Consider the following 25,992-nt stretch of genomic DNA (forward strand, 5'->3'; position numbering starts at 1 on the left):
TATAGGACAGGAGTTAGCGCCAGGAATACGTATCTGTGCTGTACCACCCTGTCCCTGCGGTATGCCGGCTCGTTGCAGATCCTCCCATCTAACTGTTGCAAACAGGGTACTCCCAGATCTGAAGAGGTTCAGGGAGCACGAATATGTGCAAAATTCAGTTTTAAATGGAACTTCCTCCAAATAATGTAGGATCTCCTGCTTCTATTTCTGTACCGGGTTTTTCCTCAAAGAGTTTTTAACTGTAAGTCAATCAAACCATCCCAACTTCCACAGTTGGGATACAAAAATCACAAAATGTTGAGCTCAGCCAAAAGAAATTAATGAGCATTTTTTCAAAGGTATTCTCCACTGAATAACAGCAGCTAACCAACTCTGCACCAGAGCAAATTGCTTGCTGGCCTGATTAAATCACAGCTCCTCAGAAGCAACATGCCTGTCAGTCTTCATTGAATTTGGCTGTATTAATACAGTTTTACTTTTTTAATGTAATTAGCAATAAATTCAATAAGAAGCTTAGATAACATCTTTCAAAATAAATAGGAAATGAGAAAATGCCAGGAAGAATAATCCAGCGCTTTTATAAACCCTGCTCACAGCTCCCCGTGTGCCGGGCTGGCGTTGCAGAGCATCTCTCTGCAGAACCAACCACCACACATCGGGGGGCAAAGTGCAGGAGGAAATCACAACCACCCAACAGCCTGCATCAGGTTTTTCAGTTGTAAAAAAAAAAAAAAAAATATATATATATATATATCAAAAAAGAAGTTTATCATTCTAAAGAAGAGCCATATAAGGTCTTTTAGGAAAAAAAATCCTTTCTTTTAACCATTTCAGGCCAAGCAGTGCATGAGCTCTGGTTTTCCTGCAGGTCACTACAAGGTGCTGAAGACAGCCTTCCTCCTCAGCCCTTGCAAATACAAACATATAAATAAAATCGTAACTCCTCCTTTGCTCAGAGGCATCCTGGTTTATACCAACCACCAGCTACTTGTAAGTATGCAAAAGTATGGGATTTCCATTCCAGTACCCTTCACCAAAGTGATATTTCTGGAAGACACCTTTCTTAGAAACACTACTCTTTCTGTCAGCAAGATTGACATCCTTCAATAGCAATAGTGTTACAATTTCTGAAACTTCACCAATTTTCAGGTCCACGTGAGCATCATTCTGCCTCGGTGGCATTTGCAAACAGTGAAATGCTGAAACCAACAGCAATTGCTGCAGTGATCCATGGCGGCAAACGGTGCTTGCTGAAGGCAGGGAAGGTCTCCCAATGTCCTGGGAGGACTTTGGAGAAGACCTAAAGGAAGAAAATACCTAACTTATTCATCAGCTTCTGACCAGTCTTGGGGTTATACGTCCCCATATTTGACTAAGTCAGCTTAACTCTCTTGTGCCTGAAAGAAAATACTCTCCCAGGATCCAAGAGATTTGCTTCCTACAATTAATCCTGATTTTCAATTAAAAACTTATTAAAAGTCAAGGAAGGTGAAAGCTGCCTGGCACCATCAGCTGCAGCGATGGGCCCCTCCATGCCTGTGGGGTATTCCCAGCCCCTGCCTTAGCATGGCGCAGGGTGGCACGGTGCGGAAAACGAAGCATCCTTGTACTGCCTCCAGCATGCTCCGTTACAGCAAACCCATCACAAAAAAATAAACAGGAACAAAAGACACGGCATGTCTATTCACTTTCAGGCAGTGTTAATCTTTACCTGGGAAGTACAGATAGCCCGGGCCAATAACTTAGAAAATAACATTTTTCTAATGTATTTTTCAGCACAGCAGCTGCTCTGGCAAGCTCCTTTTTTAGCTGTGCTCTCACTCTGGTTTGGGTTCTGTTCCTCTTTACGGCATATAACAAACAGGAAACGTTATGTTGGTACTTCAGTGCAATGATGTTTTGACTCTTTTTTACAACACTGAAAGCATATTTAGGCTCTGCACCCAACTGTGGCACATAGTAGCTCTGACAAGGTTTTTAAACAGCTGGAAACTTCTGAGAACTTCTATAGAGATGCTGAATATAATTAACACGTAAGAGGAGCTGCAGAACATCTGTGCTGAAAATAAACTTATGAATATACATGAGACTTGCCAAAGTTCGTTCCACGATATTGGAGGGAAGCAGTAATGTTCACATGGAAGGTAAAGAAACAGACAGCAAGCACAGAAATGTGACTTTTTAGATTAAAAGAAATGTGTTTGATGATGGAATAATTGGAGGAGCAATGACTCCCTTAGACGAGGCAGTGAAACCTCTGCAACAGTGAATTTTGAAGCAGGTGAAACCTGTAGGACTGAATTACCTTCATTACTGGTGAAGATAACTGCCTCAGGCTGAACTGCTCCAGAAAAATTCAATTAAAAATTTCAACAGCTTCTACGACAGAAGTATAGAAAATGTTACTTTGTTCTAGTTTAAAATATACACATATTCTGATATGAGGGTTTTTTTCTCCCAACCTGAAGATTCTGCGAGCAGCACCTGGAAACATTGCAGGAGGTTGTGTTTGTACTGGGGATGTGCCTTTCTTGCTCCCACTTCAACATCATCCATGCTGGATGGAAAGCCATCCAACACTTCTGCCAACCTAGAAATCTTCAAAAACAACCCAACCCATTTATAAGTCTGGTGGCAGATACAACCATATATATACACACCTATCTTTTTCCCATGCTATTTTAGCCACACCGAATGTGTTCATGCTTGATCTCTGCTCTGGAGCACCGTGAGAAAGGACTCCAGGCACTCACCATGGAGCAGGCTGGATGCAAATGGTATCACAGTTGACTTCTTCTCTAAGCAATGTGGCTACTGTTAGCTGAAATGTCACAGATCTGCAGAATGGGGCTAAAAACTTCCGACCTGTTTACAGAACACAAATTTTGTCACGTGATACCCATATGGAACTATTTTTTTCCTCCATTTATTTTCTCAATAAGCTAGGAAACCTTTGTAAAAAACATATTGAAATGTCAACATCCTGCCAAGTCAAGATGTAGCAGTTAGGAAATGCTGGGCAGTCTTTCCCATGCCTGACTCATTGCACAGAATCTGATTAGTTTAACTAAAAGACACTCATTAGTTTGCTTTCACTTTGCTCACTCAACTTACTTTTTATTCCTGGTCAGGAGATAAGAGTTACTACGTTCCTCCTGGGATTTCTATAGCATAAGCACTTTGCAAACACTAATTAATTTAACTTATATGTCAGTTTATGAGTTTATTTTCACAGCACTCCTGTGGAAAGGATGACATTATCTCCTTCCATTTGACTGGAAAAGATTAAGTTCCACGACTTCAGGGTGCTTTACGATGCTTACTATACAATTCTTTAACAATTTTGCTCCAGTTTTAGCTGTATTGACGTCCTCTATTTATTCAAACCACCGCTTCTATTGACTTTGCAATTGAGTCTGCTCAATACTTGAAAATGAGAGCTCCCAGCCCAAGCTGGTCACCAAAAAATGAAGGCAGCAACTACTGTGGTCACATCTGAAAGACTGGTCAGCCCAGTACAAAACCAGGGGCAGGAATAAAACCAGGTCCTAACCACAGGGTCAAACTCTGCAACGGACCCGGCCGTTGACGTGCAAGGAAACTCTAAGTGATCAACCACCTCCACACAAGCTGACCACAGCCTTGCAAGATGTGGAGACAACTAGTAATCCAGCCTTGTATTAATATATCTCAAAGAGATGTGGCAGCAGGAGGAAAGTCTAAGCCATTGCATCAGGCGTGGAGGATTTGACTTTTTAAAGTACTACCACATTGTTCTGGCTCCACTTATTTATGCATAGAATCATAGAATAGTTTGGGTTGGAAGGGACCTTCAAAGGTGACCTAGTCCAAACCCCCTGCAGTGAGCAGGGACATCTGCAACTACAGCAGGTTGCTCAGAGCCCCGACCAACCTGACCTTGGTCGTTCCAGGTCCTATCTAGAAGCTATGCTAAGGAATATGGAGGACAAGGACACCTCTGTGTCCTAAAACACATGCAGAGGGAATCAATCAAGGTTTTACTGTGAAGTCATGTCCCCCACTCTGTCTTTGATATTTCAAACTCGTATTTACTTCCCCAGCAGCAGAGCTGCATGCACATCTAGTTTCATACAGATTACTATACAGACAGCATATACAGTGCCTTGAGGGAGATACTCAGCAGGGTAGACAGCTTTGGGCTAGGGAAGCAAATCAAAAAGCTTTTCATTCTCTTCCTTAAAATCAGCCCTCTGAGACCAGCAGCGGGACAGCAGCCATCGTCCACTGCCTTGTTAGGCCTCAACTGGTGTCTGCAGAAGCAGATAGCATCGTCCTGCTAAAGGGGTTCAGTGTTGAGGCAGCACTTTTCCAAAGCTAATTGCTTCCCATGCATGAAACCCTGCTAACATCCCATGAGGGAACTGGGGGGATTAATTAGTTCATATTTGTTAAGCACTTTGAAGATGAAAAACATTTTATGAAACTTAATTGTTACTACTCGGTTATTTTTTCCCACCAAGCCAGTGTGTTCTTCCAGCAGAGCTTTCTCTCCTTTGCGCTTCAACTACCACGTCGCTCCAATATACATGTAGATACATTCAAAAGGAAACTTGTTTTATACTGTAGAAAATCTGTCGTTCACATTTTTGCAGATGATCATCTGCCAGTAGTCATACTGTAGCCTCAAGAAGCTGCTTCAACAGCATCTCTACTCTCACAGTCCCATACAGTATCACTGTTCTGTGTTTTCTGTTTTCTATTCCAGTCATCCCTTCAGAAATAAAGTGGCAAATTGTGCCAATTTGCTTCACCGTGTTTGCTATCTGCCTAGAGAAACTGTACGCGTGCCCGTGACCGACAGCTGAAACGGTACCCGCAGCGCAGGGCTGGAAAAATACTTCCTGCCACATTTACCACAGTTATCAACTAAACGTTGCGCAGCCCATCATCACACTGCTTGGACCAATTTGCTTCAATCTGGTCTCCTGGTTGTTGCATGCCACATCATGAAAGGAAAGTGCAGTCCCTACTTTCAAAGAATCATAGAATCACAGGACGGTTTGGGTGGGAAGGGACCTTTCAAGGCCATCTAGTCCAACCCCCCTGCAGTGAGCAGGGACATCTGCAACCAGAGCAGGGTGCTCAGAGCCCCGTCCAGCCTGACCTGGGGCATTTCCAGGGATGGGGCATCCACCACCTCTCTGGGCAACCTTACATCTGGTCTAAATCTACCTTCTTTTAGTTTAAAACCATTACCCCTTTTCCTATCGCTACAGGCCCTGCTAAAAAGTCTGCCCCATCTTTCTTCTAAGCCCCTTTAAGTACTGAAACGTCACAATAAGACTGAGCACATCTCCTGAGGTCCTGAATGCTGCCAAACCTGACCCTCCCAATTGCGAACTCTCTTGCCCCAGCCATACAGCATTCCTTCACAGGTTTTTTATTACCTATTTATTAAAACTTTAATACCAATATTGCCATCAAAGTAGAATTCTTGTGGATAATGCAAATGAAAATTTCCTTTTCCCCCCTCATCGCTTCCCTTTCTCCACTAGAACCTGCAAACGGAGTAGCTTGAAGGGCACCGCTTCACCCCAACCCGCAGGCGCTCACCGCTGCAGAAGAGGGAACGCGGTGGTACAGGGACCAGCCCGTCCCCGAGCTGCCCCTCGGCAGAGATGTCCACGTTCTGCACATCCATTCAAAGGGAGGTGCTGAGGTCCAGAAGGGAAACCTGGCCCTTTCACAGGAGTCCATCCAAGGTCAGCTGCTAGATTACATAATCAAACTGAAATAATTCAGGAGTCCTTCCTATGAATAACAATTTTAGAAGATTATAGTAGTTTCTTGCACAAACCAGTCACATTGAATAAGAGACTGCTTTTTTTTTTTTTTAAATAAGGTCATTCAAGGCCACTGGTTTTACTCACTGGACTTGATCCAAAGAAATCTACATAAATATATATGATTATAAAAAATTACATTAATTTGCATGTTATGTGCCCCTCTTTAAAAAAAAAAAACCTAAAGGACCAAATATAAAAGTGGCATATGAAGGTACAGCAAGTTAGCCCTGGCTGGCTGTTAAAAGGAAATGTGCAGAAGAGGTGTTTAGGGACATAGGGATTAAAGGGAAGTCTTGCACTCTAAACCAGCTTAAGGAGATCTATATTACATTTGAAATATTATCAATAATTTCTTGCTACGTTGACTTGTTCACAGCAACTGATCGAACTAGCATATGATTGAGCAGAGAATAATATCCGTGATGCTGGGAAAGCGTCAGGCTCTCAATCTCTGCTGACATTCAATACTAAAGAGCTGCGTGAAGGCAGCTCTTGGCAGGCTTTGGGGTGGTGTTAGCCGCAGGATGAGTCGCTGAAGACAGGCAGCAGTGCTCAGGGACCCTCTAACATGGAAATAATAATAAAAGTGACAATGCACAGACATGACTGCAAACTGGTATTGCCCATCAGTTGGAAAGGGATGGGAAGAGCATGGAGCTGAGAGAGTGAGCTTGGTCCTGCTTCATGGCTCTGAACACCATCATACAAAAATGTCATTCTCCTATTCTAGTGCCTGGAAAATGAAAATATATTTACTAAAGGGGAGACCACTTTAGCAATTGTAGGCTGCTTTTCTACACTTTGACAACAGAAGAAAGTAAAAGCAATTATTTTAAAGAGTGAAGTTAACACCCGTAAATTAAAGAGCATGGAACTCCGGAGTGGATGCCCTCCTTCAGAAATAAACTGGCCTTCATTTGCCGGTGTTTCAAGGAGGCTCATGCTTCACTGGAACCACAACTTTACATCCAACTGAGAGCATCTGTATGGGGTTTTAATGCCCTTTAACTTATGTCCATTAACCTTACAGTTTTCATTAATTTCCTTTGCTCCCTAAGCGGGCAACACCCTTGCTTCCTTTAAAAAAGGAGCAAATCAAGTTGCAACACTGACAAGCAGGACCTGGCCCGGGTCAGGGAGCGTGCTGCGGGCACCAGGCAGCTCTCGGGGCTGCCGTCTATAACCAGGGCTTTGGGATTATGCTGACTTGCTCCTGATGTTCTATCTCAAAGTCTTCTGCACAGCCCATTGGACCTTCAAATCCACAATCCCACAGTGCCCTTAAGTCACTGTCAGAGAGCTGGAGCAGCATGGGATGCCAAAAAGAAGTCCGACCCCCGTTGTGGTTGTGTTCTGGTATTGTGTTTCCATTTGGCCTTGCCTGCTCGGTCTTACTTGTCTTTTCAGCTGTAATAGTAGCGTTACTCTCCTTTACAACCCTGCTGTTCTTTTTTTCTTTTAATTGCAAGATGTTCCCTAGTCAAAACAATTACAGAAAAGGCATTAGAGCACAGACAACTCAGTAACAAAGAAAACCAAAGAAAGCAATGTGGAATAAAATCTGGCAGTATCGCAAAATTAAAACAGAGCAAACCAGAATTAGAGATGAGTGAATTATTTACAGTGAGTAATTTGTCTTCCTGTCTGCTTGCAAACAAGGAAAAGTTTGTTGTCTCCTCCAACTCATTCAAGAAATCTGAACAAAACACGTTTCCTCACGATTCTCTTAAATGCAATATATAGGCTGACAGAAATTCCCTCTATAGGTCACCTAGCATTCTGTCTGCTTCTTATAGGGCAAAGGTGGAAGCGTTTTGATGGTGACAACTTGGATAGCTACGTATAGAGTCTGGTTTCTACCACATAATGTCTGCGCTCAAATGCTGCAACCCTGAAACGGCATGAAAGCACGGTGCACACCATACAGATGTACTGGGACGAGCAAGCTGCTCACCGGATCACGGTAAATAATATAAATAACATTTTGCTCCACGACAGAAGGAGCACTCTGAAAGATCAGTGAAATTCTGGAAGGCACTTAAATCCCTAATTCAAGGCCCAATTGTAACAGGGATCAGAAAGCTAAGACTGACAAAAGTATATTGTAGATGCTTACATAACTTTCACATGCAAGAGGCCTTTATCAAGCTCCAAATTTTGGAAAGAGGAAGTAGGGCATTGCCACAGACAGATGGAACCAACACAAAGAATGAAACTTTTTCTCCTAAACTGGCTGGGATTAAAACATGGACCTACAAGCTCCCAGTTCTCAACTAAAAGCATAATTTCTTTACAGTAGTTTTACTTTTTTTTTTTTTTGCTGGGAAGAGAGGCAGCTCTGCTAAGTTCAGTCGCTTTGTTTGATGTTAAAAACAATGTTTTGCTTATCTGGACTAATGTTATGCTGGTAATTTTCACAGAACGTATTTATAAATGAATAAACTGTTTACCATGACACATCAAATTAAGGAGAAATATATTTAGGAACAGATTTGTACTGCTTTGGTTGTTATGATTATAAATTATTTTGTCAGTCTAACTGCCTGATTGCAAAAGGATAAGGATCTCTTAAGGGAGCAAAAGTAAATATTAGAACTGAATGATGTGCAGCATCCAAATGCATCTCCTGGCAGGGATGGAGGCATTTGTGCCAACCTGCTAAGGGTTTTGAGGAACTTCTGACAACACAAAGACCCTCACGAAGTCAAGGTTTTCTTCAGGAGGATCTGAATCCTCCTACGTCTGTGTGAAGCAGAGAGCAGAGCCGGAGCTGACAACTGCACACCCCTGGAAAAGCATGAGACAGACAGATCGCCATGGCACAGACTGAAGGGTGGCCACAGCACCAGAAAAACCTTATTGTCTCAGCAGTTTTCTAAAGCATCATTTTTTCTGCTCCTTCTTTCCAGCCCAAGCACTAACTGCCTGTGTGGACTTGGAGGTTTCTACAATGACAAGAAATGGGAGAGCCCTGCTCAAGGCTGGAGTTTTACTGAGCACTTAAATATTAGATTTTGAAGAAAACCGTCATTCAGTTGCTCAAAGGAAATACTGCAGGTCAAAAATATTTTTTCCAGATAGAAACACAAAGCAGACAGCTTTCTCAGTTCAGTGGGCATTAAACACCCTCTCTCTTTTCAGTTTGGATGGAGCCTGTGATGGCCAAGCGTATGGTCATGGTACTTCATGCCCACGGGTGAAAATTACTGTTTGGCATCATCCTAAACCAAAGATAAACTTTTAACCTCTCATTCGTATTAGGAGTCTCATAATCAGAATATGCTGCTGTACATATGTCAAGCAAAAACCCAAACCTACTCTGACTGAAACAATTACTCTGTGTACGTCATATGCCAAAGGGAGAGTTTTTAACCAGACAAGCTGCATTAACGCTAAGTACAACTGCAAGGAGCATTGGAAATAGCTGTCTTCAGTCCCTTACTACACTGTGTAAAAGTTAAAAAAAAAAAAAGTTCAAATGAGTTTTTAGTGATTTCAGAAAATCACTGAATTCTTTTTTTTTTAATATCCCAAAACTTATTTTTTATTCATAATCTAGAAGTGAAGGATATTCTTTGTTGGACATTTGTGTGTTGTTGTTTTCCTAATATTTAGTGCCTTTTTGATGCCATGACTCTTAACTACATCTAATCCATAGATGTAAAATTAAAACATAGAACCAGAGAATACAACATAAAGATATTGTTCACTGTCAGTATACATGGACTGTATCAAAACAGCCTCCTCCCAGCGTACAGGAAAAGATTCAAAAATTGCAGATGAGGTAGCGTAAAGAATTACCAAAATAATACTGGAAACTGTGACAGCTGGAAGTCCAGAAGGAGACACCAGAAGCTGTCAAAATGCTGGTTCAGCATCACCCAGATGCCTCTCGCTGCCCCGCGGTACAGCCCGCCACCGCGGCCAGGGACAACCGCCTACAGGCATGCTAGGTAACAATTTTAATAATATTTTTCTGATGTCAGGCTTCTAGGTAGAAGCAGGTACAATCCTCTCCCAGAGTGAGTAGAGTGGATATTTTTGCTACTGTTTCTATCCCTTTGTGATCAGTGAAGTTTGACTCAGAAGCTTTCCACACTGCTCACATTAGAAGGGATAGCGGTACTTTAACCTGGTATGTTTATTTCCAAAGGCAGGCAGAAATCGTGTTGTCCTGAGCATGGAAAATAAAATCCCAGCATTTAGCCCAGCATCCTATTCCTCTTGGCTTTGGGTCGGAGGTGCCAGGGAGAGGGGCCAAGCAGCACGCGCTATCTGATCCCCTGCCCATTCCTCCTGACCTTGTCTTTCTCCTTCCCTAGTCTTTTTATTGTTTCTCTCAGAGATACCCAGGAACATATAGCTCTACTAATCAGTGTCATAGCTCATTAATTTGCTTTATTGGTCTCTGGGTAAACCTCTCGTGCTACACTGTTCAGAAGCTGACAAGTCTCTATCATTAAGAAATAACTGCCCAGAGCTCCTACTCTGTGTGTTGCCTGGGTGCATTAAGTGGCTTAATAGTATCTCTAAATTTATCTTAAACGGAAAGGTGGCCAGAACATTCATCACCTTGAACAAGGTTTAATCAAATCCCATAACATAATGAATCTGTCCAGTTTTGACACCGTAACCTTTGAGACTTTATATGTACTCGGCAGTGAGGTGTCAGACGCAGATGATACCCTTAAAGTGCATCAAAAAATTATCGTACTATTCAAGAGAAATAGCTCTTTGCACTTCTGTGACGCACTTCAAAGTGCACAACTATAAGGCTTTCTTGATAACAACACATCTTCCAGCAGGATTAGTTCAAGGGATATTTTCTAAGAGAATGACCCACAAACACTTTTGGTCTCAGAAATGTGTATAATTAAAAGTGAGAATCAGAGGGTATCAATCTACAAGCTATCAGCAAATTTTCTCCTTTCAAAGGTTAAGCTCAATGCTTGCTACTATCCTTTCCTGTAAGTAACAGATTTAAAGGTTAAAAAGCTCTTCCTCTGTGGTCTTCTCCATAAGTAATATATTTAAAGGTTACTTACATTGTTTCTAGAGGACACACCTCTAAATAGTGGTGACAGTCATTTTCATTTTACTTTTTGGTTCTTTTAAATGACTTATTTGATATCGATTCCTTTATGAGGAATCCAATCTCAATTTCCACTTCACAGCTCATCTTTTCCTACAGCCACAGCATTTATGTATATCTGAGAGCTTTGGTCTCCACACTGCTTTACAAACATTAGCTAATTAAATAAATTACTATGTTTTTCACACTTTGCAAATACCATGTTAAAATCCAGCTTAACTACCCTGTTGTTCCTTCATCCTTGCCATGAAATGCCAGAGACACCACAGGGCAGCCTTGGGCACAGGCTTAGCCCAAGTAAGCACTTAAACTTATTCTCAGCTGCCATTGCTGCTGAGCTCTCGTGGCTCTTTCGTACTTACTGACCTCCCACCCCTGCTGGAAGGCGCTTTTGGTGAGTGGTACTGAAGATGCAGTTTGTTTGACAGTATAAACTACCAGTTATATTACCTCCATTTTTCCCCCAAATAAACTGCATTGCCAGAAGGACTGTTTCATCACATGTAAGTGTCTCATCAGTCAGTAATTTTGTTAGTATTTCACACTTTGAAAAGCTTCTCAGGTCTCAGTCTTTCTGTCTGTAAAATGGGATAACTGCTCCTACCAGCAGGCTGGACAGCTCCTGTGTTTCAGGTCCAGAACCGGCTCTGCTCCTAGCCAGTGAAACTCAGCACCTGACATGACTGGAGCTGAAGGATGGATTGGTGCTTTGCGAACCTCAGGATACATTGCACCTACTTCAAGCAGTCTGTCCAGCCTTAAAAGAAACATTCACTCTTGATACTGTTTTATCATAAAGGGCTCAATCCATCCTCATCCTCCAGTGAGCCGGTGGCACTATGCCAGGATGATGTACAGCTCAGCAACAATTCCTCTGAAGGTTTAGGATGCATTTATAGCACACTTTAATGTACATTTAGTAGCAGAGCAATTTTAAGCAGCTGAGCTACATGCAATCTGACTCAATGGTTGATCTCTCTGGCTGTGCTGGAGTGTATCACTTCCCATCAGTGCAAAGCAGCCTCCAGACCCAGATGCCAAGCAATGAAAAAAAATATTTTTGCAGTGGCAACATCTGGCTCCTGCATGCCTCACGTATGTCACAGAGCATCCCAAGGCACGTCTCCTCGTGTCTGCACCCTTCTCAACAGCAGAAATCAATGTGGGGACCAAAATCAGAGGGGGAGGAGGAGAAACTTAATAACATTTTACTTTGACAGCTTAAAAACAGTGAAAGCTTTGTTCTGCAGACTGTCAAAGAGCTGATAGTTTGGTGATGCCTTTAATTTGGAGACGGCTAAATGTTTTCCATCTGAGTGGCAGACTTATGCGTAGACGATGTAAAACTCCTGACAAGAGGCTTGTTCCCTTTAGGTCCCATCAGCACATCTCATCTGGCCACAGACGAGCAAATATGGGTTAATGTAAGATGTCCCATACGTAAGTGTCTAAGAGAGTGGGCAGCCAGATGCCTAATTTCAAGTGCCTAAATCCTTTGGATAAAATAGTTTAGACAAAGGACAGAGAAACAACATGAAAATGCCAATGTGATTTTAAAAAGCACAGCTAGCTCCAAAGTACCCATCTACCCTGAGATATTCTGCAGCACTCATCACCTTAGGCACTGTTCTCCATTACAAAATGCTAAGATATTTGAACTAATTAAAAACAGAGTTAGCTGACGTGCCACTGACCACAATCTGCCCTTGCCTGGGCTGATCCTACAGCCAAGCTCAGCCTTACGCCAGCCAGCTGCGATTAAACTCCTGCCCCCCCCACCCCGGGCTGGGGCTTGATTAGCTGCTCTGCTGCTGGAAGCCATTCGCCCTGCTCTACCCCCCAACACAGTCACAGCCTCATGTTTAACTCATTCAACTCTCCCAATTTTGGGCCGCCAGCAGTAACACCTTGCAGCCCTGAGAGGGTCAAAGTTGCCATGAATACGGAGCATCTCCAGAAGGCACGTATCTGTGTTTAAGTAGTGTGAAATTAAGTGATTTGTTAGGGGTGGAGGTCCTGATACCCACTAGCCTACCCCTTCTGATAGTCAAATACACCCTCCGTAGCTGCAGAGACTTTGCTAAGAATAATTGACCACATGAGGCAAAAAGAAGGGGAGAGCTTTGCTCAGGGAATGTTAAATGATGCAATTATTCACACCGGGAAGAGTTACGGATAATACTCAGCAAAGTGTTGCGAATGTGGAAGTCAAGTCTACAATCCCCAGCTGTTGCTAGCTTAAGCCACCTTCTCCTTTGTTGGATTTGACACAAAACCCTGTATTTTATTAACGTGATTAAGATAACTCTTCCTGCAGTTTATTTTTTTTATTTATATAATATTTTATATAAATTATTTATATAATTATTTTATTTATATAATATTTTCTTTACAGGTATTTTTAGATTCTCACAAACAGCACAACTTTTTATTTGCAGTATGATTCTGCAAACATTATGGGGCATAGTGACCGCGAAGGGTATTTTACGTATAGATACAAACAGGCGCACAAAAGAAATGACAAAAAAACCAGATTCATTATGCATCTTTTAACTCTCCCCAGGAGAACATGACCGGTTATGTTCTCAGAGCCCTAACTACCCTATGAAAAATCTTACCCCAGAAGCAATCCCGATTCATCTAAGTGGAACTACAACCCTGGATTAAATCGCTACTAAATGTGACCAAAGGAATTCGGCTTCTACAGTTAGTTCCAATTATTTCTTCACTTTCATCTGTACGTTAAAATGGGAAGAAGAAATAAAGTTACATACAGTTTTAACTAGATAAATCTGTAGCTATTTACGTGCCTCAAATTTGCTGATTAGTAACTAGTATTTAAAAAATTAGAGAGAGTAAAAACACACGACTATTTAAAGCAACGAAGTAAAGAAGTAAACAAATACATAAATAGCCACAAACAGTTGCCTTCACGTTGGTTCTTGAAAAGGGTAGACAAAACAAGCTCAAAGGAAGAAAAAATCTTCCTCAAATAAAAGACAAAAGCAGCAAACTCTCAGCTTTCTAGCGCATGGCCCCCAGCTAGAGCAACAGCTGGGCTGTCGCAGAAACTGTGTGCCGGCTCAAGAGTTCAGATCTGCCAGGTTTCCTACAAAGTAAGAATATCTTTTTTGTTTTGTTTTGTTCCCATAGCTGCAGCAAAGTGCAGATTTCCTTGTTCTACAGATTAAAGTTTAAAAAAAGCTCTCTTTTAAAAGCGGAAACTTTTGATAATTAGCTTAGAATTGCAAGTCTGATACTTTTTTGTTTTCTAAAAGCCTGCTATAAAAATGTTTCCCCTTTTTGACCTCCTCGATCAAAATTTGGTAATTGCCACATTGTTTCTGCCAGAAGAAGAAACTGTTAACGCAGACACTTCTTGGACGAAACTCTATTCACCTTTTAAGCACTGCATATGTCCTTTTCCTTAAGCAAAGGAGGGTATTTTCAAACAAAAGAAATCTGAAATAAATCTCTTACTTCTTCTTAGAAACAATCCATGTTATGAAAAAGCAAGGACAAAAAACGGTTGTTTTGAGATTTTCTGTTGAATTCGGTTCATGCACAGAATTCAATGCCAACACAGACATACACACATGTACATACCCTTTCCATCACTGCGCTCTTTTGCTAAACTAGACACTGCACGTGATTAACTTACGTGAGAAGAAAATGCAGAACGATCCCAAATTATGCAGAAAGTTTTGAAACAAAAATTTTTCATTAAATTAACTCTTGGTCATTTACTACCAAGAGGCCAGTTGTGGTTATTTCTAATGACCAGCCAGCAGTTATCATCTGTCTCCAATTAAGTCCATGCAAGCACCCTATATTTTGCCAGCTTCCGATACCGAATTGTCCGCTCGCTTGTCTCAGCCACTTCTGTGTCGCATTTTACACCGGAATATTTTTTAGGCAGGGAGCTGTATTTCTCTCACAGTCCTCACCAGTATCAATTCTGATTTGACCGAGGTTTCCAGTCACAGAACACCATCAATATTAAGCAATAATCATGATAATAGTAATTCATATCAAGCATCTTCCATTTACTTGGCCATCTCCGTTATGTTATTAAATTAATAGATCTGCCACCATCAAAGAAAAATAGCATAAAGAGAGAAATCTTATTAAACTAGAGATAAAATTTTAAACAATTCTCAGAACTGCGAAGGCCAGCCTGTGGGCTCTTCTGTGCACCACTCAAATCCAGTTAGCAAACTATGAGGGTTATTTAGTCATTTGTTTTGATTTAATCAGTTTGTGAATTATAAGTGTTTAATCAAATTAATTCTGACTGCTGCCAAGACAGAAGAAAAGCAAAACATGATAAAAAAGGGCCTGCAGAAATACAATATTCTGGGTTATTGCAGCTTTTTACAAGAGCGGGAGACTGCATACAGCTCTTTGCAACATTAGGAGTTTAGCTGTGCCTCAACCACAAACGCCACAGGAGTTGTACTGCAAAAGAATGGGCAAAGGTGTTTTGGGGCATGGTCTCTGAAGCTTATTCTTCTGCTTGAAAAACCTTTTTATTCCTTAAGATTTAGTGAGCCTAGTTCATTTCTGTATTTGTTGTTCCGAACTACCGAGATGTAAGTATTTAAATTCTATTCAAGCTTTATCAAGATATGCTGGCATACATGGGTACCTGTACCTTCCTATGTCCACGTTACCTGTAGGATACAGCCCAAAAGAGTCCCAAATGGTTCCACATCTCTTTTTCTCGCTGATAAAGATCCCCATTTCATACATACCCCCTTAAAATACCTTTTCACACAGTTCCTAACATCACACATGGTGCCAACTTGAAAGCTTAGAAACTGATACTCTGCATGGCGAGAGGGATGCTTTGGAAGGTCTCAGATCTCCCTCTGCACAGATAATGTGTTTTGGAGCAGAGGTAAAGGCAGACTCCAGCTGACCACGGCTGCCCTTGCCTCAATCTACAAGCGATGGAGAAGTCCTTGTGTCGCCCCTGGTGTAGTTCTCCAGCACTCACACCTGTACGTGTAGCGGAGGACTCAGACACATTTCTTTTGCCTCTCACGAGAGCGGCCCTGCACGATGCAGTTCAGCCAAACACTCACATTAACATGTAAATCCATCTTTGTCCAATACAGCACTTACACCTGCAAATTAGTATCTCATCAAGACTTCCAACATTTAGTACTCTGTGACTGGGAACACACTGACGACCTCTGATGATGGTGGATAGGGCCGAGATTTATGCACAGCTCATCCTTTCTTATCCCATCTGTACAAACCATCTCCATCTGTAAGTACCAATAATGCAATACTACATCTCAGGGTAGGAGCATCCACACGCCATCCCATGCAGCATTGTACCCTACAGCTCGTTTTCTATTTTTGTTCTAGCTACTTTAATTGTAAATGATCACCACAAAAGGTCACAAAACGTGATCAGCCGCTCTGTGACATTTTACCTTGAGAGTAAGCAAGAAAAAGTAAGCGCAAAGGGTTGGAACAAGATGTGCCAAGACATCAAAGCCCTTTGGGCACTACGCGTAAGGGGAATTTAAAAGTTGAGCTGGGTGCATTTAAAAAAAGACAAAGCAAATAAATAAAAAACCCCAGAACATACATTTGATGTCATGAAAATGAGCACTGGAAGAGAAAGATCAAACTGACATGTACTCTTTGTTCCCAGCATATCAGGGATTATATAAATGTTCCCTAAACTGCAGTTTATCCCCATCAGTGAGCTTTGGGCTCCTACTCTTTGGTAGCTGTGCAAAAGGAAATCTCCAAAGATGGAAGGAGACAGCCTGACATGATGCTTGGGGTGGGTTTTTTGCGCACGCCTTTCACACTCTGAAGTGTGAGGGTTTTTCTTCCATGTCCAAATGGGCCTATCATTGAAATCAGGTAGAGCACAAAAGCTTATGTAGTCCCAGTAAATGGCAGGAATAAATAAAAAGAAAAGAAATAATCTAAAAAAAATTCAAAATATATTCAGAAATAGCGCTCAACAAGTAGTAAGCATAATTAACACCTATTATGCACAATATTATATTATGAAATAATATCAACCCACTTCATCAGTGATATGTCAGAGTTTTTCAAGAAGCAATGTATGGGAGTTAAGAGAAAGAAATGCATCTTTCTGAAGAAAACAAATATATTTGCTGGAATAAGCAAGATTACAACAGACCTACCTCACGTGGTACATATAACCTACCAATAAAATATTTCTTTCCCACACCTCCTTTCCCCCAGGAACAGCTCTGCTTCTCATTATTGCCCGAGATTGTTCCATTTAATCAAAGCGCAGTTACGTTTATTGCAGATGTTAATCTGCAATCAGGGAACAGTTTCTGCTTGTTCACCTAAGTTTAAGTGATACTACTGTTGCTGAAGCCTCTGTGGAAAAAAATCACTGCTTCTCTCTAGCACATTTTTGAGGTGTTTCAGTTCTTATATTAACATGATCTGGACAAGTGAAGGGAACCTCTGCAAGGGGCAGACTGGGTCTCTGTATATGAAAAAGCTACGCGAAGCAGGAAAACCTACGCAAATACCCGTCATCGCCAGCCATGAGGTGCTGAGCACGTGCCAGACTTACCCTGGAGTTAACCACTTCCAAGGAGACGTTCTGAGGCATCGCACTGGGCACTGAAAGGGAAGAAAACCAAAAAGAAATTGGAAATATTGCCATTAGTGTCTAAGTCAGAATAGGTTACAGCAAATATTTCTCTTTTTGGAAAGAAGGGAGTGCAGCTTTTACACCTAGTTTACAATCTGATCACAACCATGCAGTTAATCCAGGTGGCACTTCAGAGGTCCCCTAGGGAGAGGAAAAACAAACGCATCTGTTCATTTCTTCCCATTTTTGATAGACCTATTAGTAAGCCCTTTAAACAGCCAGTCAGCAGGCTCCCTGCAGTGAGACCAGCTACTTGAATTCAGTTATTTGTTATACACTTCGTCAGAAATAAACAAGAAATGCCACAATTCCTCTGGCTTTTATACATTAAGGTGTATTTCAGAACATATACTCTGAACAGAACATCTATTATATACAAACAGGGTATTTCTCAGTGGCATCATGGATTCTTAATGGGGATAGAGAAAAGAAACTCTGTCTTTAGATACTATTTAAAAACATTATTTTGCATTAAGACTCTGCTTGTCATACATAATATAATCCGTACCTGGATTTGTACAACTGGACTTTGTTATATCCATTCTGATAAAGGTACTTTAATTCTTAAATTAGGCTGATAGCTATTCAACACATGGTCTTACAAAGATGCCTCACAAGGCATCAGTGAGAGGGTCTGGCACCCACAGCTTTAAATAAAACAAATGGTTCTGACACAACGGGTTTTTTTCCATCTTAAAAGTTCCTTTCATCTCACATTCTCTCTAGCTATAGTCACAGGAAAAACCTGCATGGTGCAGATTCATTTATCCCCTCCACCCTCCTGGCTCCCCGCCGTGAAGGATCGGGCTCACACCACTGACACACGGCGTGGATACCGGTGAATGCTCAGCATCTGCATGGTTGGACAGGCCATTAGCAACTATTTACTGACAAATTTCTGCCTGTTTTCCACTGTATCTCTGTATATCTATGTTTCCAATATGCTTGTGCAACAACAGTTCAAATGTATATGCCTCCAGCTGATGGCAAATATTAATTCAACCGCTGAGGAGCGAAGAGCTTTAAAAATAAGTTTGTACTTGATGATGCATCAACTTCCTGACATGAACATGAAGCTTTATTTTCCTTTCAGAGGAATAATGCCTGCCTGCTAACCTGGGCTACTGAGCAGCTGAAAAGGAGGGATGTAGTTTGCATTTACAGGAAGGTGGCTGTGAAAAAAGAGCTGAAAAAGAATCATTGTGAATATCCAATTTAAGAACAGTTTGCAATGCGATGTATTAGGGAAAATGAGAGAAATGATTTTTTAGTGTACAAGTATGAATACATCAAGTCAAAGCAAAGTTGTTTAAACCATTTTTATATGCTATTAACAGGAACACTAGGGCAAAATGATTCTCATTGCAGTTGTCCACACATTTTAATTGGTTCAGCAAAGATGTACAAGTATGATCTGAGACCTGAAACATCTTAGAGACCAAATAAATTAATTTTATTTAAACAAGTGCAGTGTTAAGAAGTGCTTGGATTAATATCTACTGTTATCTGAATGGGGAAAGGACTTCTGGCTGTGGAGTATAATTTAATAGGCAAAGCGCTACAAGCTGGAATCTATCTACACTAGATATCAGGGATACCTTTCTTTTCAACTCCAGTCTTCGCTGAAAATCGCTGTCTAGGAGCGTGGGACATACATGACCAAAAAGTATACATAAAATATTTCTGTAAATCACTTATTCTGGCCAAAACTTTCACCAGAATGAACTGGTGAAACTCTATGTGCTGTACAGAGGTGAACATAATGGGGGCTATTGTCTATATTGTCTCTCTATATAGTCCCTATCATCCACATGAGTGTGGCATATAGAGATGAGCAGACTGGCTTGAGATCAGCACTCTGGAAGAGGCACGCTGCATCCATAGCGAGACGTTGCCTCTGACCTTAACATCTATGAATCTCTGAAGAATGCAATATGCACTAATAGGATAAGAAACACCCTTGTACAGTCATTAAGGAAAAGGATCGCAGCAAGTCCTATAAATGCTACTTTCCCCAGATTATTTTAAGCAGCACTGGTCAGACAGCTCCTCCACTGGACTCTGTCCAGTCACGTCTACATCCAGTAAACAAATTCCCAAAGTGCAGCACATCAACATGTTGCTATTTAAGGATTTAAGTCAGTCAGAGCTAAGTCAGCGCTAATAAGAAAATAATATTTTAAATACAGGCTACAAAAGAGCAAAAGTAACAACAGGGACACATTGGTAGCAAAGCCCCACATTAATACCGTTGTCCTTCACGAAGGCTCTGTGGATCATAAAAAGAGGAAAGAAAAAAAAAAGAGAGAAAAAAGATGCATTTGAATCACAATAATCCAAAAAGTCAGATTACTTGGAGACAGAGATACAGCTAAGCGAGCAGCAAGGAATACAGAAACTATTGCTCAGGTTGGGGATCGCGAGTCACGGAGATTCACTGGTGGAAAAGCTCCAGGGTAAGCAATAGCCCGAGTCAGCTGGGAGTTCCTGAAAACAGCAGCTGAGGCTCTGGACTGTTTTGCTTATCCTGCCACAGCCTGATCTGAAGATATGTGTTCAAGGAATATACAAAATTAGCTTGACATCTCGCATTTCAACCACCCAGACTCCCTCTCCATCAGAGCAGATAGGTCCAGGCTGGGGGACCCAAGCCCCCTTCTCAGCTCTGCCCTGACATGCCCGGGCTCTGCACACAAAGTGTTTCCCCGTTCAGTCTCTTTTTTCCTCTCCCCAGATTAGCAGCTTTAGTTGTTGCTCTAGTGCAGGCAATGTTCTTTATTTGTTTCCATACTGCCCACAACAGTGCAAAGTTGATCTAAGGGCATTGCTGCTGCAACAGTACCGGCAGCAGCTAACAGCACATGAAACATTTCATCTCCCTTGATACTGAGGAGATGTCACCGCTCACACTCTCCTCATTTTGAAAAATATCAGACAGAAAACTGTCTCTGTAATGTACTTGGTATTGCAAGTTTAAAAAAAAAGTGAGATATTTTTTGACATTTCTGAATTAGCTGAATCTGGTGAACACCAGTATCTCCAAGAACATATGTTCTTGCTGGAAAATACTTGTCCTTGTTTGTGAGCAAGACAGAACTGCTCAGAGCCCCAGTTTCTCAAATGTGATTCCTCTTTTCTCTCCCCTCTCTTGCGGGCAGTGAAGGCTCATCACAACGTTTAGCCATTGCCACCTTAAACCTTTCCTTTTCATTGCTGACTCTCAAGTTTTATTGCTACATATTATTCCCCTACCAGACAAACTTCTTTTCATTTTTCTTCCTCCCCCCCCCCCCCCATTTGGTTGCCTTTCTGTTATTTTGATTATTTCTCTTTGGTGAATGCTTGTCATATTTCCCAATTTTATTGCATGCATGAACATAATTGAGGCACTCCTTATCTTTTTTTCTAGATCTTCAGTCAAAACAAGAAAAAAATCCAGACCTGACCCAGCATCGAACTCAATCACTTCCACAGCAATACTGCGTGTCTTTCTTCCTTGCTTGCTGTTCAGTCAAGGCGACATTTTGCATTACCAAATCAGAGACCCTGATTTAATATCTCGGGGTGCACAACAATCAGAAAGCTCCCTGCCAAACCCAGCGCCTGTGAGATTACAATTACTTCCTCCAGTTTTGTATCTTGATCAAATAAAGAAATTGGATGCACCTGGTAAAATTTGCTTTTTGTTTATTATTCACAGCTTAATTATACCATTAGAAATTAAAGCAGAACTCATTTTACCTAACATTACCTATGCAATAAGCAACGAACAGAGACAAAGACGCCCAAGGATAAGGCGGCCCCTTTGCCTTGGTACAGGGTAACTCAGTGGTGGAGGGATCCTCAAACATACTGCAGGAGCCTTCCTGCCTGCCTTGGACCAGGTGTCTAGAGGTAGGTGAGATGAGCCTCACTGCTCCAGGCAGCAAGCCATCCAGAGGGAGCTGGACAACCTCATGAGGTTCAACAAGGCCAAGTGCAGGGTCCTGCCCCTGGGTCAGGGCAACCCCCGGTATCAGCCCAGGCTGGGGGTGAAGGGATGGAGAGCAGCCCTGCCGAGAGGGACTTGGGGGTCCTGGGGGATGAAAAGCTGGACACGAGCCGGCAATGTGCGCTCCCAGCCCAGAAGGCCAACCATGTCCTGGGCTGCCCCCAAAGCCGCGTGGCCAGCAGGGCGAGGGGGGGGATTCTGCCCCTCTGCCCCGCTCTGGGGAGACCCCTCTGCAAGTGCTGTGTCCAGCTCTGGAGCCCTCGGCACAGGAGAGACATGGACCTGCTGGAGTGGGGCCAGAGGAGGCCCCAGCAACGCTCCGAGGGCTGGAACCCCTCTGCTGGGAGGACAGGCTGGGAGAGCTGGGGGGGCTCAGCCTGGAGCAGAGAAGGCTCCAGGGAGACCTTCCTGCAGGCCTCTGACTACTTGAAGGGGCCTACAAGAAAGCTGGAGAGGGACTTTGTATGAGAGCATGTAGCGATAGGACAAGGGGTAATGGCTTAAACTGAAAGACAGTAAATTTAGATTAGACATAAGACAGAAATTTTTGAAAATGAGGGTGGTGAGACAGTGGAACATGTTATGCAGAGAAGTCATGGATGCCCCATCCCTGAAGTGTTCAAAACCAGGCTGGATGGGGCTCTGAGCAACCTGCTCTGGTTGCAGATGTCCCTGCTCACTGCAGGGGGGTTGGACTAGGTGGTCTTGAAAGGTCCCTTCCAACTCAAACCATTCTGTGATTCTTATTAATGGGAAGAAGGTTCATACGGCAAGGTACTCAGACTTGTTGTTAGGGTTTTCTTTTTTTTTTTTCTATCTGGTGAAATTAGAAAAAAAAATACTTTCAGTTGCCCATCAGACGAATCCATGTCCTTTGTGGTTTTGCTGTTTGTTTATCAGAAAGCAGAAAGGTCCAGAAGGAATGAGATGTCTGAGCAAGCCAGCTCAGCCCCCGGAGTATTTCCCAGCAGCACAGACAGCACCCAGGTCCCCAGGCTGCTGTTCCAGGAAAGGCACGGGAAGAACAGAGGCATTTACCAGGGACAGCAAGCTGGGAGGCAAGAGGGCCGGATCCAGGTCCCCGATCCAATAAAGACAGAAACACATAAGCCAGGTAACCAAGCCTTGCTGGCACTGGTGTGAACTCCAGCCACCAAACCTTCCCATGGACGTCTCATTACAGCCTGCACCTTTGCCCCAAAAGTTTCAGGGCTGACACTCACACCAAGAAATGTTTTGCATCAGGAAAATTCCTGTGTAATTCTTACAGAGGAAGAGGAAGAGGAGGGAAACACTACATTCTCCCAGTACTTCTTCCAAACAGATAAAGATGGATTGGTTAATTTTAAGGGAAATCATTATGCCAAGAGGTTGGGCTACCAGGGCACTACAATAAGAGACTCCGTCCCCAGCAGGGTCGCAGCCACAACATCGCTCACCTCCGGTAAATCCACGCCTGTGGCTCCGAGCGATGGGCTTTGCTCATGCTCACATAAATGCCCTCGCAGCCCATTCCTCTGTGCCCCTGCTATCAGCTCTCGTGCAAACACAGGAACGGCTACAGACATCTGAAAAACTTCATAGGCTGTCTCCTGTGTCAATCTGAACTTCAATCTTCAATTTTTACTTAAAAAAAAAAGTATATCATAATTATGGATAAAAATTATATTTAAATCAAGTACTTGGGAAGCATGAAATAAGACTGTCTGCCAATTGCTGGGATTAAATGCATTTTGATAAATTCATGAGCATGATAGCTCAAAGCATTTCTGAAATGGCACACAGCTTGGCCAAATATTATCTGAGCTGTATTTTAAACTGAAAATTAAGCACTGAAGATACAGTATGTTCCTTGATCTGGTAAATGCTGTCTAGGGTCTGTAGCTCCTGCAGCTGCAGATGCCACACTAAATCCCTTTGACTGGAGTGCATTTCTCAGACTATAGATTACATCCCAGAGCTTCACGGAGAATTTTTGCCTGCAGACTTGCAGGAACTAATAGCACAGGCTTTTTTTTGTGCAACTATGTACCGTATCGTATGCTATACAGCAAGGATTGGTATGGAAAAAATAACTTGCTCAAGTATATACACATTCTCAAGAGGAAGGCATTCTATCATTTTTACAAGAGGAAAGGAAAGGCAGACCAACCTACAGGGCTTTTATCCCATTTTTGACGTTTACTTCTGTTTCAAATCAGCTTTCAGAAAAGCAGTGCTGGAGTCGCTGCCTTTTGAGAGCATCCCAGCTCCTTGCCCAGGGGCTGCCCTCCAGGTTTGGTTACCGATGCAAAAATAAACTGCCAGAGACCGCGTGGACCAAGATGCGAAGAGGACATGAAGTAAAGACCAAAGGGAGCCGGTGGTGACAAGCAAGGTGCTCCTTGTTACACTTTTGTCCAGCAGCAAAAGCAGCAGGCAGGAGCTGGGAAAGGGGGCCAGCTCCTGTCCCTCTGACAGCAGCAGTCCCTGGCTGACGAGACTGCAAAATCTCAATTTAAGCTGGAGGATGGGTTGCAATCCAAAAAGCATAGTGGGGCAGCCTGGGGAACTACTCTCCTCTGCAAGGAGGATGGTAGCAGGGGACTCAGGAACCAAATCTGCTCAAAAAGCAAATGTGTATATGGGCAGCTACAGGCTTTCTCCTTTCTTTAGCTTTCACCTATAAAACAGGACATAGACCACCGAACAAGGATGAAGAGGCAGATGAAATATTCCATAAGCAGCTGGGAGAAGTCTCACAATCGCTAGCCCTTGTCCTCAGGAGGGACTTCAACTTACCACGTGTCTGCTGGACATACAATACAGCGGAGAGGACATAGTCCAGGAGTTTTTGATTCTTGGAGAAGTAAAGGAAGGGGGTCAGCAGAACTGCTACCTGGGACTTCCACAGGACAGACTTTAGCCTCTTTAGGAACCTGGTTGACAGAGTCCCTTGGGAGGCAGTCCTAAAGGGCAAAGGAGTCCAGCAAGGCTAGACATTCTTCAGAAAGGAAATCTTAAACATGCAGGAGCAGGCTGTCCGGATGTGCGGAAAGACAACTGGCCTGGCTGAACAGAGAGCTTTGGCTGGAACTCAGGAATAAGAGGAGAGTTTATGACCTTTGGAAGAAGGAGCAGGCAACTCAGGAGGACTAAAAGGATGTCATGATGTTATGCAGGGAGAAAATTAGAAGGGCCAAAGCCCAACTAGAACTTAATCTGGCTACTGTCATAAAAGACAATTAAAAAATGTTTCTATAAATACATAGCAACAAAAGGAGGGCTAAGGAGAATCTCCATCCTTTATTGGGTGTGGAGGCAGACATAGTGACAAAGGATGAGCAAAAGGCTGAGGTACTTAATGCCTCTTTTGCCTCAGTCTTTAATAGTAGGACCAGTTGTTCTCTGGGTACCCAGTCCCCTGAGCTAGAAAACAGGGACGGGAAGCAGAACGAAGCCCCCATAATCCAAGAGGAAACCGCTTAGACACACACAGGTCCATGGGGCTGGATGGGATCCACCCAAGGGTACTGAGGGAGCTCATGGACATGCTCAGCAGCACTTTCAATCATTTATCAGCAGTCCTGGCTAACCAGGGAGGTCCCAGTTGACTGGAGGTTAGCAAATGTGACACCCATCTACAAGAAGGGCCAGAAGGAGGATCCAGAGAACTACAGACCTGTCAACCTGACCTCGGTACCAGGGAAGGTTGCAGAGCAGATCGTGTTGGGTGCCATCGTGCTGCACGCACAAGACAACCAGGTGATCAGGCCTAGTCAGCATGGGTTTATGAAAGGCAGGTCCTGCTTGACCAACCTGATCTCCTTCTATGACCAGGTGACCTGCTTAGTGGATGCAGGAAAGGCTGTGGATGTTGTCCACCTGCACTTTAGAAAGCCTTTGACAACATTTCCCACAGCATTCTCCTAGAGAAACTAGACGCTCATGGCTTGGACACGTGTACTCTTCACTGGGTAAAAAAACTGGGTGGATGGCCAGGCCCAAAGAGTTGTGGTGAATGAGGTTAAATCCAGTTGGCGGCCAGTCACAAGTGGTGTTCCCTAGGGCTCAGTATTAGGGCCCGCTCTGTTTGATATCAGTAATCTGGACAAGGGGATGGAGAGCACCCTCTGTAAGTCTGCAGACAACACCAAGTTGGGTGGGAGTGTTGATCTGCTCGAGGGCAGGAAGGCTCTGCAGAAGGATCTGGACAGGCTGCATCGCTGGGCCAAGGTCAATTGTATGGGATTTAATAAGGCCTAGTGCCAGGTCCTGCACTTCGGTCACAACAACCCCACACAACACTACAGGCTTGTGGAGGAGTGGCTGGAGAGCTGCCCAGTGGAAAAGGACCTGGGAGCATTGGTCAAGCCAGCTGAACATGAGCCAGCAGTGTGCCCAGGTGGCCAAGAAAGCCAATAGCATTCTGGCTTGT

At 42.9% G+C, this 25,992-nt stretch overlaps 1 protein-coding gene across 1 annotated transcript in view; it reads right to left on the reverse strand.

Moving 5' to 3' along the window:
• LOC309415080 (netrin receptor DCC-like) overlaps positions 1–25,992 on the reverse strand; it is a 593,773-nt gene that overhangs the window by 122,175 nt on the left and 445,606 nt on the right. Inside the window, 1 exon segment of the mRNA XM_082012494.1 lies at positions 17,504–17,553. Coding sequence (XP_081868620.1) covers positions 17,504–17,553 — 50 coding nt within the window.

This window comes from Phaethon aethereus (genome assembly GCF_964289735.1).
Source record: "Phaethon aethereus genome assembly, chromosome: W".
In the NCBI taxonomy this organism is placed as follows: Eukaryota; Metazoa; Chordata; class Aves; order Phaethontiformes; family Phaethontidae; genus Phaethon; species Phaethon aethereus.